At 32.6% G+C, this 20,393-nt stretch overlaps 1 protein-coding gene across 2 annotated transcripts; it reads right to left on the bottom strand.

Annotated features, from left to right (window-relative positions):
* Nucleotides 1–5,467: 5,467 nt before the first annotated feature.
* LOC131606723 (putative disease resistance protein At3g14460) lies at nt 5,468–8,552 on the bottom strand. 2 transcript variants are annotated; one of them, XM_058878876.1, is made up of 5 exons: nt 7,554–8,552; nt 7,297–7,442; nt 6,827–6,889; nt 5,941–6,004; nt 5,468–5,830 (listed from the first exon to the last, which is right to left on the bottom strand). In XM_058878876.1, the coding sequence occupies exon 1, from the start codon at nt 8,536–8,538 to the stop codon at nt 7,567–7,569; it is 972 nt and encodes a 323-aa protein (XP_058734859.1). In that variant the 5' UTR covers nt 8,539–8,552; the 3' UTR covers nt 5,468–5,830; nt 5,941–6,004; nt 6,827–6,889; nt 7,297–7,442; nt 7,554–7,566. The 2 variants fall into 2 exon arrangements, with proteins under 2 accessions (XP_058734859.1, XP_058734860.1); XM_058878877.1 differs by lacking the exon at nt 7,297–7,442.
* Between the last annotated feature and the right edge of the window lie 11,841 nt (nt 8,553–20,393).

The raw sequence follows: 20,393 nt of genomic DNA, 5'->3' as shown, positions 1-20,393 counted from the left end.
ATGATAATACTAATTAATAATATCCTAATAATTAACAATGATATATTAATAATTCTAACAATAACTTTATAGTTAGTAAGTAATAAATAAATAATAAAAAAAATAAAATGATTAAATGAAACAAATGGGCCCAAAATGAATTGGACCTTAAGTATTTTCTACTCAAACCTCTACTTATTTTGAACCAATTTATACGGGAATTTTATAAGAGAGCGAGTTTAAAAATAGATATATTAAACCCTATGGCTCTTAATTTTTAACACCCTTAATAAATTAGAAGATGTGAATTATGACGGGTAAATTTTGGGGTATGACACATATATCATGCATCCCCCAAAGCTACATCAACATCCATTACCCACTCCTCATTATCTTCCCTTAACCCACCCATCTCAAAGCAAGATGCCATACTTCAAGCCAAAGCATCCCTTTCAATTGCCTTAGAGAAACCACTCAACAACCCCAAACTATTACAGGGTGGCAGACATGACTATGTAGCCTTTATTGGGACTGATTTTTTTCATTGATTTTGTAATGCAAATAAAGTACACATCTTGCTGGAAATTTCAAGGAACATGGTTTTTTTATAATTAAGAAGTACACACCCTGCTCTAATTTTTCATTTTTAACTGTCCACTCCTGCACTGTCCCTCAATAACATAAATCATTTTAACAGCAAGCAATAGCATAACCCAAAAGCTACAAATACACTCAAACCAATCAGACCGTACATGCTTTGCAACTACCAAAGCATCTAGTAAACTAATCTAGTTGTATACAAAAGTTCCAACCAAGTCAATATTGTATGGAAAACTAATTAGTATGTGTTCTCAATATTGTTTGGATAAGTGCTGTAAAAAAGTCTCACAATTCAAAGAGTCTCACAAATGCTTTTTTACTTAAATAAGATCAAACTATTAAATTTATACATTTCTCTAAGCCAAATATTTAAGAAATTTAACATTATACAAACTAACTTTCTAAGAACTTGAAGTTTCATAGGTTTTCAAAGACTAATTACTAATATGTGAAAACATCATTCTTGTTCATGACATGTTCTGACAAGTTATTGCAGGATGATTTATTTTCAAAATATTGTCATACAGCAAAATCAAAGTCAACTTTTATCCATTTAACCAATATAGATTACAGGTAAATCACTCTATGTATTGCATGTAGAAATTAAAATCCAACTTTGTGATCATATAAAAGCTTATACTTACCACATAATTATCTTTATCATCCATCAACTTAGTTACAATCTCTTTTGTCTTGTTTTGAAAAGATATCTCGACTATGAAAAATCGCACTGCATACTGGGAACCATTTTTTAGTGTTCCACCTGTATATTAGCCATGGAGTGAAGTGAGCAACCCGAATAGCATTTGATACGTAATTTACATTGGCAATAGGCTTCAGCAGTTAAGTTTGCAAGAAGATCATGCCACCAGAAATTGATGATTGGCGCTAAGAGTGTTGCACCTGCTAGCATGTTATTATTGAAAGCATTTTACGTCAACGTAACAAAACTATGAATAAGCTAAATAAGGTCATTGTGTAAGAAATAAGTACCTTTTTTTTAATACAACAGTCAATATTATTTCAATGGAACTCATACTTACAAGATAGCCAAACTACTCATAGTGTAAGAAATAGTTACCATTTATCTTTAGCTCAGTCTCTAAACTTGTGTGGATCATAAACTGTCTAGAGCCTTGGTATCAGTAAGTTAATGTTGGAGATTTTCCTGTGGGTGAAATGAAGAGCATAGTCAATCATATTGATAAAAGGCTACTAAAGCTCATGGAAAAGATGATAAGTTATAAATCATGACCAATTATAAGCACATGTTGTTGCATATGCATATGAAACTTACACTATAATAACCACATTGTTTTCATTTCATATCCGCCTTTTGTCCCAAATTCCTCTGCACTGCTACCAACTTTTAGCGCAAAGCAAACTTGCTAAAACCGCACCATTTTGATCCACACAGTGCCAAAACCAACTTAGAAACCCCGACAAAAATTCCAGAAATATGAATCTGAAATTAACTAAACTCCAACCAATCAAACTAACTTAATTATGACCAGGAAAATGCGGGAAAAAGGACCAGAATAGCGCCTACGCCGCATACGCTAACCTAACTGAGACAGAGGAAATTATACTGAAACTAGTCCAACGTGTTTCATTTCCCAAGTTTCATAAAATTCCATGAAGGGATTTAGCACGTGTTTATACCACCATACGCCGCATACGTTAACCTAAGAGAAGAAAAGAAAAGCTAAGATTTGTAGATACTCAAAGCTTAAAGAATAAAAGCTTCTCCTTTGAGATCAAATTTGAAGATAGAAACTTACAGTCAAAGTTATGGTTTGAGAAGAAAGGCAAAGAGATCCACAAACTATATAGAATGTCTCGCTGTTAGAATGCACGGGGACACTCAACAATCATTTGCAACCATAATAGATGAACTACATCGTACTCAACAGGATATAACAAAAATAAACTTGATGGTTCTGTTAAACATATTCAATTGAGCAGGCTCGACTTCCATTTGCAACTTCAGAATACCCATCTTCAGTACCACTTTATTTAGTAAAATCATTACTTCATAAAAATCATATCTTTAAAATCAATCTAAAAATCAAAACTTCATAAATGTATAAAAATTTCAACTTTAAGATACTTTATCAAAATAACTAAAAAGGTCACTATAAAAATCACAATTTTAACAACGTTCATCAGAATCAGTAACATCAACCAAAATCAAAAACTAAAACTTTATAGATTTGGGAAAATAAACTCACAATAACCAGAATAGAAACATAAAAATTATATCTTTATAAACATCACTATATCAGTAAATATTAAAATCAGTCTAAAAACCAAAACATCAGAAATATATAAAAATCTCAACTTTAAGATACTTTATCAAAATAACTAAAAAGATCACTACAAAAATCACAACTTTAACAACCATCAACCAAAATCAAAACACCAAAGCTTTATAGATTTGGTAAAATAAACTCAATAACCAGAATCGAAATGACAACCAGCATGAACAACACAAATGTCACAGAGAGAATCAAAACATCAACCAGCAAAACTTGACAAAAATCGAATGCGCAGAACAAAACATGATGTAGAAGAGAGAAGGGAGAAACGTTGTTGACTTACCTGTGGTGAGTGGAGGAGCTTCAAAGAAAACTATATAGAAAAGAACATCAGTCGTTTAAAAAAAAAATCTTTGACATTATGCATTAATATCCTTAAAAATATAACAACAAAATCTGAAAAGCATAGCACAGAGGACATAAAAATGAACTCCATAAAAGCGAAATCCCACAACACCGATACTCCATAAACGAACTCCATAAGAACACCGGTACTTACAAAATCTTAACTTTTTCATCAAAAGATTACCAAAATGAACTGAAAATCCCAGATTTATGAGTTTGGAGTAAAAGTACAGTTGATATGGGAAAATCATCTCACAACACGAAAATCGGAACGCGTATTTCGTGAAGAACCCGAAAAAAATATGATGAAGAACATGAACACACGTTCAGCAGTGGAAAATGAAGAAAAAGAAGAAGAAGAAGAGAAAAGGGAGAAATGGGGTTGTATTACCGGTGGAATCCAAGGGAGATGTGATGGAGAAGAACCGGTACGTCTTCGACACTTGGAATGGAGAGAGAATGCTTGTTGAAGAAAGAATGTAAAAAGGAAAAAAGAGAGGGAAATATTGAATGTAATATGATCCATATTTGTCTACCGTGTAAAAGAGGATGTTTGATTATTAGTATTACACAATGGATTAAAATGGTTAATGGATTGAGAAAATGAAATAAACATATACAAAATTGAGAATGGGGTGCCACTTGGAATAATGGATAGATATGATTGGTCCATAAGAAGATTGATTTAGTAAATTATCAAAATGGGCATTTTGTAGTGTAATTAAAAAAAAGCAAAAAAGGATGTTAATAGGTATATTATAATCTTAGTTAGGTAGTTGATATATATATATATATATATATATATATATATATATATATATATATATATATATATATAAAAGATATTCTTACTCCAACAATAAGTTATTAACCTTTAATCCACGTCTTGACCATTATTTTTTTTCAATTTAGTGGTTAAAAACATATATAATGAAAAAAAAAAGGAAAAAGGAAAAGAAAAAAAGAATGCGGGAGTATGAATTTCTATTTCTTAACATCATATATATTAATAATATTTAGATTCTAGAATATGAGTTTCAAGAGGAGGACTAAGAAGCTATCACATAAATATTAAATAAACAATTTTTTACAGTGTACTAACCAAACTAAAAGTAGTAGGCAAGTGAAAAATTTATATTCATGATCATTACTAGTTTCCATTTCCTATTTCAATTATTAATAATAATGTAATACTCTTTTTCATCTTCATAGTGTAAGATTTAGCATCCCTTTGTCTTGGCGTGATGTCTTGACCGAGTGTTGTAGATTTGTGATGGATAGAGTTTGGGGGCAAGAGTTTCGTTCTGCAGAATGATAAGCTGTTTTGCAGGCGGAAGATTTAGCATTGCTTTGTTTTTGGCGTGATGTCGTGTTTGAGTGTTGTAGCTCTGTGTTAGGTAGAGTTTGGTTGCAAGAGTATGTTTCTGCAGAACTTTATCTTTGCAGAGTAATGAGAGTATGCAGGTTTTTTCCAAGAGCGTGGGAACCGTTTTGTGGCCGATTATCTTCTTGCCTAGTGTTGGAAGTGGCTGTGATTGTTTATCAATTATTCTAGTTCTTTTGGTGGGTTTAGCTTTGGTGTTCTTGGTAGTTGATGTAGCTAAGGTCTTGTTATTGATATACCTCAGTGTTTATTGTGCTGTTTGTTATGAGTTCTTTGTAACTTGTGTTTTGGTAGCACTTCTTGTACTATTGTTCTTAATAAAGTTGGTTTTTTTCAAAAAAATAAAACAATGTAACTAGGTCATAATCATTGTTTTCATCAACTAAAATAAAAAGTGTTAACATGTGTAGGAGCTAGTAAGGGTACGCAGGTCATTAACCGGTCTAAACAATTTGATCAATTAAAACTCACATATGGTTGTCATTTCTTCATCCTGTTACTGAGCTAATTTGGCAATTATTTATTGTTACTAATAAAACTCGTGTCACCTTTACAAGTCATGTAAATTGGTAGAAACTAAATTAATCAACCAGAGAATTCACTCTTTTAAAAGTGTATTTAAAAACAAAGCATAAAATAACTATTTCCAGCACTACTTGTATGGAAAACTAATTGTCTTTTAGGCCTCTAATCATGTGAAGATAACAGCTTATATTTCCTTGTTATGCTTAATGATATTAAAGGATGTATCAACAAATTAGTTTATGAATAACTTCAAGTGCACTTTTTTTTTTCCATTTTGAAAATAGAAACCTTGCTTAAACAGGTCTAGGATCAAATCTTTCATGAGGATCACTATGGTATACAATGTTATTTACAACTCATGAGTCATATCTCTCAACTGAAAATATGCACATACAACTCATGAGTCATGAACAAGAAGTTGTAAAAATTAAAACATGATTATCCAAACAACACCTGCACATAAGCTGAAAACTGGAGCAAAAGTAACCGGAAGTTGCTTAGTTATAGCATCAGAAATCACAACAAAATGAAGCTATAAGAAAACACTGCTCCTCTTTGATTTTTATGAGTATGGATCATCAAAGTAGTTGCTCTACAGCAAAGCAGTTGTGGAAATCAACTCTGACAGATAATTACTGCTCGTCCTAGTTACTCCAGCAATCGTCTCCTTTACTGAATCCTGAATAAAACCAGAAGAAATATGGGAGTAAATAATGGGAGTAAATAATACACATAGAAATGTGAAGCTAAATGAGTAATGTTAAAAGTTATCAAAGAGGAAATTTATACCTGAGACGCCACTTGTTTCATCTTGATTCTAGTCATCCCATGCCCCTTTGAGCCCCCGGTTGATCTGCAAACAGGATAAATAATAAAAATAACCCAAAAATATTCCACAAAACAAAAAGACCAAGACAACAAATTTGATAGATGTAGTAAACTTTTAGGTGCCAAAACACAAGACTAAAAGTGTTTACCAGTTATGCTAGTGTTGAAGTTTCTTACGCTTCCACACCGCAAAATAGTTCACCAGTCACAATAATGATCCGAAGCTACTAACTTTCTAATCATTACTAACTGCTAAATCTTGTTTAAAAAAATAGATGTTCACCACAAGAATATGCTTGATATAGGTCCAATTACAATCTATTGATGAAACCAGTGTTGTATCTACTTTAGAACTGCACGATAACCAGTTAGAAACTATAACCAAAGATAAGAAACTAATTGAAGATACTCAAGTTGGCCATAAATTTATTTGGAATTCAAGGGACAGAGGAAAAACTCATAAATTAATTTTGATAGTCCACAAAATTAAATTAACAATTTGAGCAACAACTTTAACAAACTCCTTTCCAACACAATTGATGTCAAAAACATTCATTTTCACACAGCAAAAGATACTTGAAGAGAGACTAGAGTTAATAACATATAAATCTACAATAGAGACAAATCATGAACCAAAACTTGTAAAATATAAACTGAGGGAGGGGAGGGAGAAAAATAAAACACTGATGTGAAAGTTAATAAACAATTTTTATTGATGGAAAAATAACAAACATGACAGAAGCTCGTAAAAGAAGCACTACTCTATTGATGAAAAGAAAAATAACTACTAGAACATGCATCTAGTAAATTGAGTAATGTTAAAACCTATCAAAGAGGAAACTTATACCTTAGATTCAACTGCTGCCATCTTGTTGCAAGTCATCAATCCCACATGAATCCCTTGATCGATCTGCAAACAGAAGAGAGATGAATTAAACCGAAAATAAAGAATAAGCAATAAAACCTAGGTGATGAACTCATAAACAGCAAAACATAAGTCTCCAAAATATAAACATCATTTAGAATCAAATAACCTTCTTAAGCATCTTTATCTGCCATACATAAAGAGCAAGCATAGAAGGTTAATCATTTTAAGAAACCTTTCTCATGGAAAAAGTTGTAATCGATTAAGATGTGGGAGAAATATTAAGTCAAGCCAGTTCGATAAACAAAGAAAATGTAGAAATTCATAAATGATATTCATTAGACCAATATATTAGAGATGAATTTAACTACTGTTACAAAAGCATTATAAAATCAATACATTAAAACCAACTCATTCAAATATTTATATATTCACATAGATAAGAAGAGTACCAAACATATTTGTGGTCTGTGGTTGTTTCTCCTTTTCATCTACTGCTGATCAGTAAAACATTGACTAGATTTGGTTGCAGTTCATGCATGTGAATTTTGGCTTCTCACAACAACGAGATTGGGCAGAAGGAGGGATAACACAGATACTATGATTAAAAAAATGAGATAACATTATAATATTGTAATTTGATGTTACTAATGAAATTGATAATATTAATTGATAAATACATAATAAGAAATATTTTTAAGAGACTCACCTAGACATGAAACTTATGTGATCAATTCGTCGTCAATAATTATGGCTGGAATGTGAGCAATCTTACGCCATTCTTGGCCTCTCTTCCTCCGCAATTTCGCTACCAGTAATGGACAGCGAGTCATACTTAGTAATGAAAGAGAGGAAGGCAATCCTTTCTTTGGCAAGAACTTGAGTTTGGGAGCATTAACAATCTCAAGGTTTTGGAGAGAAGTGAGATGTTGAAGCCACTTGTCATCAATGCTTGTATCACCAAGACCACATATGCATAATGTCACAAGCTTTGCAGAAAGCAATGGCCCCATCAACATCTTAACCGTACCATCGCCGTTAATTCGCAACACTGAAAGATAAGGGAGATATTCCCAAGAATGTTTAGAATGCCGCATAATTCCTCCAACAAAGCCAACTGTCAGTTCCCGCAAAGCATAAGGTAAAACATATATGGCAAAAGATTGAAGGTTTGGTAGATTATCAATTTCCATTTCTTGAAGAACAGCTAGAGTGTGCATTGCTTCAGGTAGTGAAGGAAGCTTCTCACACTTCCACACTGCAAAATAATTGAGGTTTGGAGTAGCCAATCCGCCAGGAGGAAATGACTCCAGTTCATTACAATCCCATATTTTTAGGCTTCTAAGAACTGAGAGACTCTCTTGGGACGAGTCTTCTGCAATTAATATTGACTTCAAATTTTTACAACCCTCAATAAATAGACTCTTAAGGACGGGAAGAACGCCTAAGGTAAATGATATCATTGAATTACAACTATAAGATATTTTTAATTCTTCAAGCAACGTATAGTTGTGCAAGTATTCATGAGGAAGGAACTCTAGATTCTCGCAATTATTGATTGTGAGGAATTTCAAGGTCTTGAGTAGACTATCTGTTGGGAAAGATACCAGAGACGGAAATCCGTCTATTGTCAGTCGTTGAAGAGAATTTAGAGGGAACATTAGTTGCCTTAATACATGATTTGATGATGGCATTGATTGCACTGGTAGAGCACATGATGCCTTCAAGATCAGAAGCATGTGATGCCTTCAAGACATTCAAGGCATATGTGGAAAAACAAAGTGGTTGTAGAATCAAAGCATTGAGAACAGATAGAGGCCAAGAATACCTCGCTGGTACAAGTTTCTTTGAGCAGCATGGAATTGAGCATCAATTAACAACAAGGCACACACCTCAACATAATGGAGTTGCTGAAAGAAAGAATAGAACGATCATGGATATAGTGAGATGCATGTTGAAGGCTAAACAAATGCCCAAGGAATTTTGGGTAGAAGCTGTTGCTACTGCAGTTTATATTTTAAACAGGTGTCCAACAAAAAGTGTTCAACAAAAGACTCCCGAAGAAGCTTGGAGTGGAAGAAGACCTTCAATCCGACACCTTAGAGTTTTTGGATGTATTGCATATGCTCATGTACCAGATCAACTAAGAAATAAGTTAGATGACAAAGGAGAAAGATGTATCTTTGTTGGTTATAGTTCAAACTCAAAGGCCTATAAGCTTTACAATCCAGAGACAAAGAAGGTGATTATTAGTCGAGATGTGACTTTTGATCAAGGAGGAATGTGGGATTGGTCCTCAAAGTCACAAAAAGATCCAATAGTAACTTCAAATGATAACGAAGATGAGACTGAATATAATCTAACACCTGATGAGACAGAGACATCCAGCAGACAACAAACATCACTTGATGAGCCAGAAACATCCAACAGACAACAAAGGCCACGTAGATTACCATCCAGATTGCAAGATTGTGTTTTAGGTAATGATAATGACCCATCTGATGAGGAGATTATAACTTTGCTTTATTTGCAGATTGTGAGCCATTTACTTTTGAAGAAGCAGCTGATGATGAAAATTGGAGAAAAACCATGAATGAAGAAATCAATGCAATAGAGAAGAATAAAACATAGGAGCTGACAGAGTTACCAGCAAACAAGAAAGCTATAGGAGTGAAGTGGGTGTACAAGACAAAGTACAAACCCAGTGGTAAGATTGATCGCTATAAAGCAAGGTTGGTGGCAAAAGGATACAAGCAAAAATCAGGTATTGATTACTTTGAGGTATTTGCTCCTGTTGCAAGGTTAGATACAATTAGAATGCTTATTTCAATATCAGCTCAAAATAGTTGGAAAATACATCAAATGGATGTTAAGTCTGCATTTCTTAATGGCAATTTGGAAGAAGAAGTGTATGTTGAGCAGCCTGCAGGATATGTAGTAAAAGGAAAGGAAGATAAAGTCTATAGATTGAAGAAAGCACTATATGGCTTGAAGCAGGCACCAAGATCTTGGTATAACAAGATTGATTCTTATTTTGTGAAGAATGGTTTTCAGAGATGTCCTCACGAGCACACGCTATATATCAAATACATTGATCCTGGTGATGTCCTTATGGTGTGCCTATATGTTGATAACCTGATTTTCACTGGAAATAATTCAGAGATGATTACAAAATTCAGGGAGGCTATGATTCGACATTTTGAAATGACAGATTTGGGCCTAATGTCCTATTTCCTTGGCATTGAGGTCGTCCAACAAGATGATGGAATTTTCATTTCTCAAAAGAAGTGTGCAAGTGATATTTTGAAAAAGTTCAAGATGGAGCATTCAAAGCCAGTTTACACACCCGTTGAAGAAAAGTTGAAGTTGACAAGAGAAAATGATGGAAAGAGGGTAGACTCAACCCAATATAAAAGTTTGATTGGAAGCTTAAGATATCTGACTGCGACAAGACCAAATATAGTACATGGAGTTGGATTGCTCAGCAGATTCATGGAAGAACCATGTGTTAGCCATTTACAAGGAGCAAAGAGGATTCTTCGTTATATCAAAGGTACTCTGACCGAAGGTATTTTTTATGCTAGTAATAATGATGTGGAACTTGTTGGATACACAGATAGTGATTGGGCTGGAGATATAGAAACAAGAAAAAGCACGTCAAGGTATGCATCTCATTTGGGCACAGGTGCAATTTCATGGTCTTCAAAGAAACAACCAGTTGTTGCACTTTCTACTGCTAAAGCTGAATATATTGCAGCAACCAGTTGTGCTACTCAAACAATATGGATGAGAAGAATTTTAGAAGTGATACATCAGAAACAGAATAGTCCTACAAAGATATATTGCGACAATAAGTCTGCAATTGCACTGAGTAAGAATCCAGTTTTTCATGGACGTTCCAAGCATATTGATATTCGGTTTCATAAGATAAGAGAGTTGATAACTGAGAAAGAAGTGGTGATCGAGTACTGTCCCACTGAAGAACAAATTGCAAACATATTTACGAAACCTCTGAAGATTGAGCTATTTTACAAATTGAAGAAGATGCTTGGAATGATAAAATTGAAAGCTTGATTTAAGGGAGGCAATGTTAGAAATTAAATCAAATGGCTAAAGAATTATTGAGAAAAGTAAAATTACTAGAATGTTTTGGAAGATAGCTGATATGTTAAGAAACATCATTACACCACCGCCTGACATTTTATTTTGGAATTAAGTTTCTTAGCTTGTAAGAACTATATTATAATCCAACTAGCCTAAAGTATTTTGTGCCACCGCCAATAATTTCTTTGGTTGTAAGTTTAGTGGTTTCATAGGCCTATATAAAGGCATGTGTGTTAAGCCTTGAAAAATCATCATTTTGTAAAAAATATAGAGTAACACCTTCAATTCCTCTTTCTCTCTTTACTTAGTTTTTTTTAAATTATTGTCCCATTTGATATTAGTTTACATGCACCAATTGACTCTAGATTCCAAGTGTGACCAATAACTTGGTAACAGGTATTGGCAGCAGCTAGATTCTCTACTTCACTCAGTCTCTGCCAAAGAATGGAAACTTCCTTTCCCAGCTTACATCCTTATGGGGGATCAATCTTGTAAGACCCGTAATTTTATAAATAAATATTTTAAAATTATAATATATTCGCACCTCTATAATATATTTTGATCAAATATATAGTTAAATAGTATTTATACTAATAAAATCTTAGAATTTTTATTTCATTAGTGGTTCAAGATATAAGTTTTTTAAAAATCTTAATTTCAGTCTCGTTAATGTTCGCTAAAATTAGTCGCCTTAATTTTTAAAACAACCCCTGTTTGATAAGAAAATTTTAGTGATAGAATAACAAAATTATTTATGAAAGAATGAAAAATAAAAATAGTTTCTCTTTGAAATTAATTTCTGGTCTCTCCAATAAATGGTAGTTTTACCCGCTTAAAATTTTAAAATAATCTCTGTTCATAACAAAATTTGATCAATGAAAACATAAATTATTTTTAGTAGATTAATAAAAAGTTAATAATAAAAATAATAAATTTTTATTTTCCCGACCGATATTTTTTTATATAACATCGCATAGAATAACGGGAAAAAGGATTTTACTATCAGCAAAAATATTTCGGGCATTTTTATCAGTGTCACATAACACCGAAAATTACTCGGATATAACAAAATTTATATATTTAGAAGAGATATCGAGGGATGTGTATAGGATAGGAAGGAATATTCACGATGGTAAGTATTTATGAGAAGTGATCGACTATCATGAACAGCTGGCAAGTGGGATGCTGGGATGAAAAATATTTGAAGGAAGATAACGTGAACTCTTACTATAAATAGGGTAGTATTATGTTAGTACTACACACCAGAAAAAATATATATATAGTTAATCACTCTCTATTTCCTCTTCATACTTTCTTACACAGTAGAGAAAAAACAACACTTCTAGTTTATCTTCAAACTTAGGTGAGTTCTCCTCACACTTTCTTAAAATTTTGCCTATTATATATTAATATATAAATTGTTATAATTGCTAAAACTATTTTTTCTTTAATAAATTTCCAGTAAATTTTATTACTATTTAATTAATTAATTGAAATTAATTACTTGTTTTATATAAATAAATAAAAAAGGGACTCATACCTTAGGCTCTTTACAACCTTATTGTTCAATTAGTTGTGATTAAATAAAATTGAAGTTGTGTAAGTTATAAATAAAATTTCTACAGTAAATACAAAATATTATTTAAATACAATAATTAGACTATTTCATTCAAACACTAATACATGATTTAAACTTTAGTAAAATTGTATCATGTAGGATGTATCATTTATATTTTATTTCATGAATATCAAAAGAGATTATTTTACGTACACATTTGATCGGTACATACATAAGCGTTTTTAGAATTGTCCACGTAAAAGTGTTTCTAGATTTGTGCTGGAAATCTCTTGATACTCACATAGCCTAGTTTTTAAAGAAAAGTAACCCACAGCATGTTTATAACTATGTTTAGTTTTATCCTATAAAAAAATTTAACTTAATCTAGTTTTTATAATTTTTTAATATATTTTTATAAGTATTAGAGTTCTAAATGAATAATAATTAATTTTATCTTAAAGAAGAATAATAGGCAAAATTAATTGGATGGATATTTAGGAGTTTATTTTTTTAAATGAAAACTATAATTTAAGTTTTAATAATAAAATGCTGATTGGTTATTGGTATAAATAGAAAAATACTATGCACTCTTGCTTAAAAAGTATTTATTTAACTAAAAAGTATTAATTTAAATTAGGCATAATTAAATCTAAAGCTCTAAAGTCTTTAACTTAATTTAATGTTAACTAAAAAATATTACATACTAAAAAATATTACATACTAGTTTTTAAGAATTGTTTTGTTACACAAAAAACATTATTGCCGTTAAAAAGAGAAAAAAAAACTTTAACCTGACTATGTGGCGTGACACGTATGCAAGTTGAGTCAGCATATATATATTTTTAAAAAAATATGATATTTGGTTTAAACTTTGAAGGCAAAATGTTAATAATGTGCAAAAGAAAAAAATCAAACATTATCGTGAATGACAAACACATATCAAACAGATATATGCAATAACCCTTCTTAAGTGCAGTGTCTTTTTTAATAACTTCCATAGTCTTGCAAATACTTTTTAACAAACTTGACAATACTTAACTAAAATAATAAGGAAAATCCATAATTTATTTTGTTCCACAGAAATTTCATAACCATTAGTGTTAAATAGCTTCCCTCAATATTTTGAATGCCAAAAGAAGATATATGTTGAACTCCTGAACAAGATATAAATAAAGCAGACATCTTGTACAAAATTGATCAGATCTTTTTCAAAATAAACATAAAATATGGAAAAAATATTGACTACAAGTAAATTTTAACTAAAAAAAGGTTGCAGTTTACATGCACCAATTGACTCTAGAACCTAAGTGTGACCAACGACTTGGTAACAGGTATTGGCAGCAGCTAGATCCTCTGTCTTACTCAGTCTCTGCCAAAGAATGGAAACTTCCTCTCCCAGCTTACATCCTTATGGGGGATCAATATTATAAACAACCAACATTTTTGCATATGTTCTAACTTTCAATTCACTTTTGCTTTTCAAAAGAGCACTTTCTCCCACTTCAATTAAATCTTCAAGATATTTCTTAAAACTCAAATGGTAGTTACTAAATATCTTTGACTCTTACAATCAGTCGGAATATAGAATTTAAGACAAAAATACCACGTAATTTAATAGCTGAATATCAACAGACATATGGAGGCTAAAATAAACTAAATTTTGAAGTCACTAGTGAAGCTAAAGAAAAAAGGCTCTCCTCTTTGAAAGCCAAATTGACAATCTCATCCATTTTTTTAATAAACAGTATTGGATGAGAAATCAACCACCTAATTCTAAGCAACCACCCAAAGCTTGTTATCTTCATCCTTGTCACACTTCTGGATTGAGAGTTGAAAATCAAGTGCCAAATCTTTATACAGGCAACATAACCAACTGCTAAAATATCTAGAAACAAAGTTAGAATGCATAAATTCAATAAAAATTAGTCTCATGTTCCTCAATTTCTACCACGGTATGAAGGTATTTCATTTGAGTTTGTCTGGCTTGATGAAACATAAAAAGCATGATTATTTCACAGCTAATAGAAAACTGTCATTTAACATCGGTTTTATCTTGAGAAAGTGTCACATGCAGTGCATGGTGATAATGTATAGACCAAGTAGGAATGGTAAATTTGATTGTAAAATAAATTTTTAGGTTAAGCATGACTAGAAACAAAACTATGACCACAAAATAAGCAAAAGAATACTTTTAATCTGAAAAGGCATCTTACCCAATAAGCAAGCCATTTAGCAGCCTCATCGTAGTAGGTCCTGCTAAATATATTAAATAATTTCCTAGCTCCTCCAGTAAATAACTAAAATTGCAACAACACAATTTTTGTAATATTTGTAACCACATTAAAACATAAATGCAGTACCATTAGTTCAATTATTAAATGTCCAATCAAAACAAACTTAGACGAAGTGGCAGTGTTCACTAAAAGGGACAGTGTACCAAACCTACAATCAAAATAAACCATAAATTGAGCACCAAACCTGCAATCAAAACAAACCCTAAATTCAAGACTATACCTTTCGGCTCGTAAATTACTTTTCTCTTTCTCAGACAACTAGACGGAAATACCGAATCATTTTGAATGACACATCTTGTAATATTCTTCTAAACCCAATGATTATTTTAATAGTTATAGTAGTTGCACAACAATTATAAAAAATTTCACCCTTCAATCAATACTTCACATACTTACCCACAATATCAATTCATTATTTTATTCACCTCAATAACACATTAATAATCAACAATCGTCACACAAAACATCATTTATTCACACAACACCAAACATCACTTAATCCATTGTCATGCAATGCCACAAAGGATGGAATGCAACATCATTTACTTATGCACATGGTACCAAAACTCCACTGATGACTTAGTCATCTTTACCTCCAAAGATCTCCACCTATTGGACCGATTTCAGCTTGGAACCAGAGCACTTCATAATATCGCACCCAATCCATACGATGGGATTGAGGCCGTAACTAGACTAGCGTCCTAACACTGGACTAATGTCCTAACATATGCTATGAATGTATGATGCACAACAACATAATAATCACTACCACGACTCGTTAAAATGTGTCATACCCCAAAATTTTCCCATCATATTTCATCATATTTTGGCTCACATGACTTTCAACTGCTCAAGACTATACAAGAATTGGGCACTCTTACCTATCTCCTAAGCAACAAACCTCCAATTAACGTTTTGCTTCTCTCAAAGTAAAATCAGGTTCTGACATCTCAAGTAGACTTCATGGCTTCTCATATGCCTCAAATAATCCTCACACCAAATTTCAAGCTCTGATTCACAAGATTGCACAGTCAATGGCTCAAAAAGTCAACAGTCGACTAGTTTGACCTAAAAGTCAACTATGGTCAACATACTGTCAAAACTCCTGATTTTTGGTCAACATCAACATTTTGAAGTAACACTCATAATTTGATCAAGATTTGATCATGATTCATCAAGAAAAGTTCAGAAATCAACAAAACTTAAAGTTTCTAAATTAGGGTTTTTGACTTAAAAAGTCAACTAAAATTTGACCAGCCATAACTTTCACATGGTGCATCATAAATTTCCCAACCAAAGCTCATTTTGAAGGAAACTTAATTCTCTACAACTTTGTCTCTCTAAAGCCAAGGCCAAAAATGCTTCATTAGAGAGATATGAGCCAAAACATTACATGTCCTTCTAGAGGTTCGCAAAAAGCTGTTTTTTGTCAGGAGCCATATCTTCAAGATAAAATACTCAAATGCAAAAAGTGTTCCAAAGTGGATTTTAGAGGACTCTTTGAGATTTCCAAAAATTATTGAATCATCTTCATATGATCAAAATTGAGAAAGTTATGAATTATGCAAGTTGTTGAAATTTCAAGAAAAGCATGAAACCTCAAGTGGGGAATTTTGAATTTTTAAGTGGTGGGCCTATATTTTGGAGTCATGAACGTGATAAGGATCTCATAAAAGGCTCATAAACCCATTTATCTTTATTTTATGATTTCTATTTATTTTATTTTGAATTTAATCTTTTAATTTCAAATAAAATCAAATAGTTTTATAATTAAAGTATAAAAAAAATCATATAATCATTCTCCAAGGATTCAATCAAATCACAATCAATCCCAAGGGCCAAATAAAACGTGAGAATGGGCATGGAAATAGAATGAAGTTCAAAGTAGAAAGATTTGATAAAAAGAAAATCATATCAAATTTCTCATGATCAATGATTGATTATTTCCAATTCTAAAACCCTAATTCAATCCTTATAAGAACAACAACATACTCAACACAAAAGGGGACATGAATCCTGGCCTCAAAACAGCTTCCAAAGTTACAAGTAAATATCCAAAAAAAAGGTGGAACTCGAGTCCCTTCATTGCAGCCTCTTCCAAGAACAAACAATCATCACAATCTCTTCATAAGGTAGTACAGGTTGCTAATAAACCAGTCATGGAGTCCCATGATGCTTGGAACAGTCGTACCTTGTTCATATAACTTCATATGTTCTTAAATTCCGTTCTCCATGTTTTATCATGCTTTCATTAATACTAATGTTTCATATGAGTTTGTGGTGATCTTTAGAACATGTTAGAACCTTGAAACCGAAGCTTGGGCATAGAATCACGAAATCACCATGGCTAGGGCATAAATGAGCATCACGTTCGTTTTCACGTTTTCGGGCGTTTTTAGGACGTAAAAGTTGTACCATTGAATTCGTAGCCCTCTAATTAGGGGATATGTGCGTATAGTTTGCTTGTTTAATGTTGATGGTCCATGTTTCAAAATTAAAGATACGGTGAGGAAGACCTGCGGAAAAATCCGCAGGTAAAGCCGCAGCAGAATCCGTAAAAGAATCCGCAGGGTTGGAGGTAGAAGATGATGACGAGGACGCCTGACCCTTTGACTGCATGTGTGTGCGTTCTCCATTCGTTGGTCAAACGCTCTCTTTCTCCCTCCACACGTGGCGCCTCTTTGTTGGCTGGTAAACGTTTCAAAGGATTCTCTCTCCCTCTCATTGGTGCACGCGTGGGATGCTGGGTCCCAGGGTTTGACTTTCCCATTAATCATTTGTTTTTATATATTATGTTTCTTTGATGATTAATTATTAACAAGCTAAATGCAACACAGATGGTGGAGAAGCCTATGCGCTGACTTCAAGGTCCTGGGTTCGAACCCAGGCTTTGTATTATTTTTGTGAAATATGTTGAAAATAGGTCCAATGCAGTTACCTCCTGAATGCCCACGGTGAAACCTCCAACGTCAGCCATTTGATCATTCTGGACGCACATCTGATGGACCAAGATACAAATTCCACCGTGCACCCTCAAGAGCCTGGTCCATGTGATTCCAGCGCCTCATGTTTGTCTTCCCATCTTATTTTTATTTCTTTTTTTGTTTAATTTTGTTTATTTAACCATAAATCTTTTTTTACCACCAACTTAAAATTAATTTTTTAATTAACTAGAATTAGGTTTTATAAACTATTTTAATTTAGTCATAGAATAAATAATCTAGATTTAGTGTTAATTTAATTTAATGTGGTAACTAAGATTAGGTTATGATTAGAATAGTTTTAATTAGTAATTAAATTTGATTAATTAGGATAACTAATTTAGATTAACATTCTTCACTTTATTTTCTTAATTAATTAGCTAATTTAATTTAGTAATTAATTTAATTCCAATTTAGTAAATAATTTAGTAAACCTAGGTTTATCCTCACTTGATTTTCTTTCTCGACTTTAATTTTCTCTCGATTCTCTTCTCATCTCCAAATTCCGTTGATTGTCGCATGAGTGTTTATTTTAGTTTTTTATTTAATTTTCATTATTTAAATTCTAGAAATTATGTATAGGTTGCTTATTCAATTTTTATGTAATAGTAACTAGGATTTATTTTCCCGCACTTTAATTTCCGCATCCCCCAATTTTTGGTTATGTATCCTAGGGGTGATCGTATCCGAACCAATCCAAAAGCAAAACCTCAAATCGAACCAATCCAAACCGAAACCGCAAAAAACCGAGTTTGGTTTGGATGATTTTGGATGATTTTTGGACTGAACCGCTCGGTTTGGTTTGGTTTGCGGTTTGTATTTCACAAAACCGAACCAAACCGCATTTTTAACTTAAGTTTTGAATTTTAATAATTAATTTATTATCTTTCCAAATCCAATTGCACACACCCACACCTCACATTTTAAATTTTAATAATTAATTTATTAACTTAAGTTTTGGCATCATCCCCTTAGTTTTTGTATTTTATTGAGCTACATATATATGTAATTCTCTACTGTCTAATATATGTATTTCATTTATAATGTATCTTTAGTTCTCTACTGTTCTTGTAATATAATTTCTTTTGTTTGGTATAATATCATATATTATATCGACATTGAATTACTTTCCTTTTTCCTTTTATTTCAGTACATTTTTATTTGATAGTGTAAACCGCAGTCCACCGAACCGATCCTAACCGCATTGGTTTGGTTTGATTTGGATGACTTATTAAAAATCAACCGAACCAAACCGAACCGCATGCATTTTTATCTCGCAGTTAGGATGACTTTTATGCTCAAAACCGAACCAAACCGCACCGCGAACATCCCTAATGTATCCCCCTAATCCCGAAGTCCTGTAATAACGTAAGATTTAATTTGCGCACTTTATTTTTCCATCAATATATTAACTGTGTGGTTAGTAAAGTAGGGAGTGACAAAACAATTAACTGGACATAGATCATTAAACTGCAAGATAAAATATCTGAACTGAATCACATGATTGGTGCACACACTCACCTGTAGGGTAACCCTCTCTTCGTTGTCTTTCGAATAATACTAAATTCCCTTCGAGCATAGCGATACCTTAGCCTGTTGCCTTCGATTCAAATCATCATAGTCCCTTCGATAAAAGTCATAGTCCCTTCGAGTTGTCTACGATTAAAAATGATCTTGTCCCTCGATGTTGCTTCGATTAAATGATGACCATCCCTCCGAATGCTAAGGTATCCTTACTGGTTACCTATAAATGACTATTCCATCCTTTCCTAAAGAATTCCTGCCCTTCTTATGGTATGGATAAACTTATGGAAAACGATGACCCTCGATGACCCGTACATCCAATGAAAGGACTACCTACCCTCCTTATGGTATGGATAGCCCTTTCAAATAAAAGACTTAAAGAACAAGAAAGATCCAATCTTAGGGTAGGTGCTCTTAATTGCTTGCTCAATTCAAAAATCAAAATGCTTTTCACACCTCCTATTTCAAAATGATTTCCAAAAGGCTACACTTATTTACAAGTTAAAGTCCTTATTCAAAAAATATTTTTCTAATCACACACTAAACTTTTTCAAACAATTCAAACAAACAAGTGAACTAAGCAATTAAGAGCCCATGGATAACCATGGATACAAAGGGTGCTTACACCTTCCCTTTGTATAACCTAACCCCCGAACTCAAAATATTTCAAAGGTCTTTCCTGTTCTTTATGCCTTTCCAAATTGGATAAAATAAAAGTCGGTGGCGACTCTTGCTATCCACAACATTTTTAAAAGCCAGTTCTCCCACCGTGTTACAAAATGCATCACCATTCATTTGCTTATCATATCATATAATCATCATCCCATTACATCAACACCACAATCATCTCAATTAATACCACACATACATCATATTTATCATGTTATAAACCATCACAACAACACCTTATTACAACAACCATATACTCAATTATAATCCTCTTCACAAGCATATATCTGTTTACCAGTGATTTCTGATAAACAACCGCTAGTCTTTCAAACTGTTCAATTTGGTAACTAATAGGATCGACTAGATTGATCCTAGGTCATGTGTCTCAAAGTTTTAGTATTCCTAAGTTCATTTCATAA

The sequence above is a fragment of the Vicia villosa genome, linkage group LG5 (assembly GCF_029867415.1).
Source record: "Vicia villosa cultivar HV-30 ecotype Madison, WI linkage group LG5, Vvil1.0, whole genome shotgun sequence".
Lineage (NCBI taxonomy): Eukaryota > Viridiplantae > Streptophyta > Magnoliopsida > Fabales > Fabaceae > Vicia > Vicia villosa.
The sequence above is the reverse complement of the archived record's forward strand: the minus strand, read 5'-3'. Positions and strand labels throughout refer to the sequence as shown.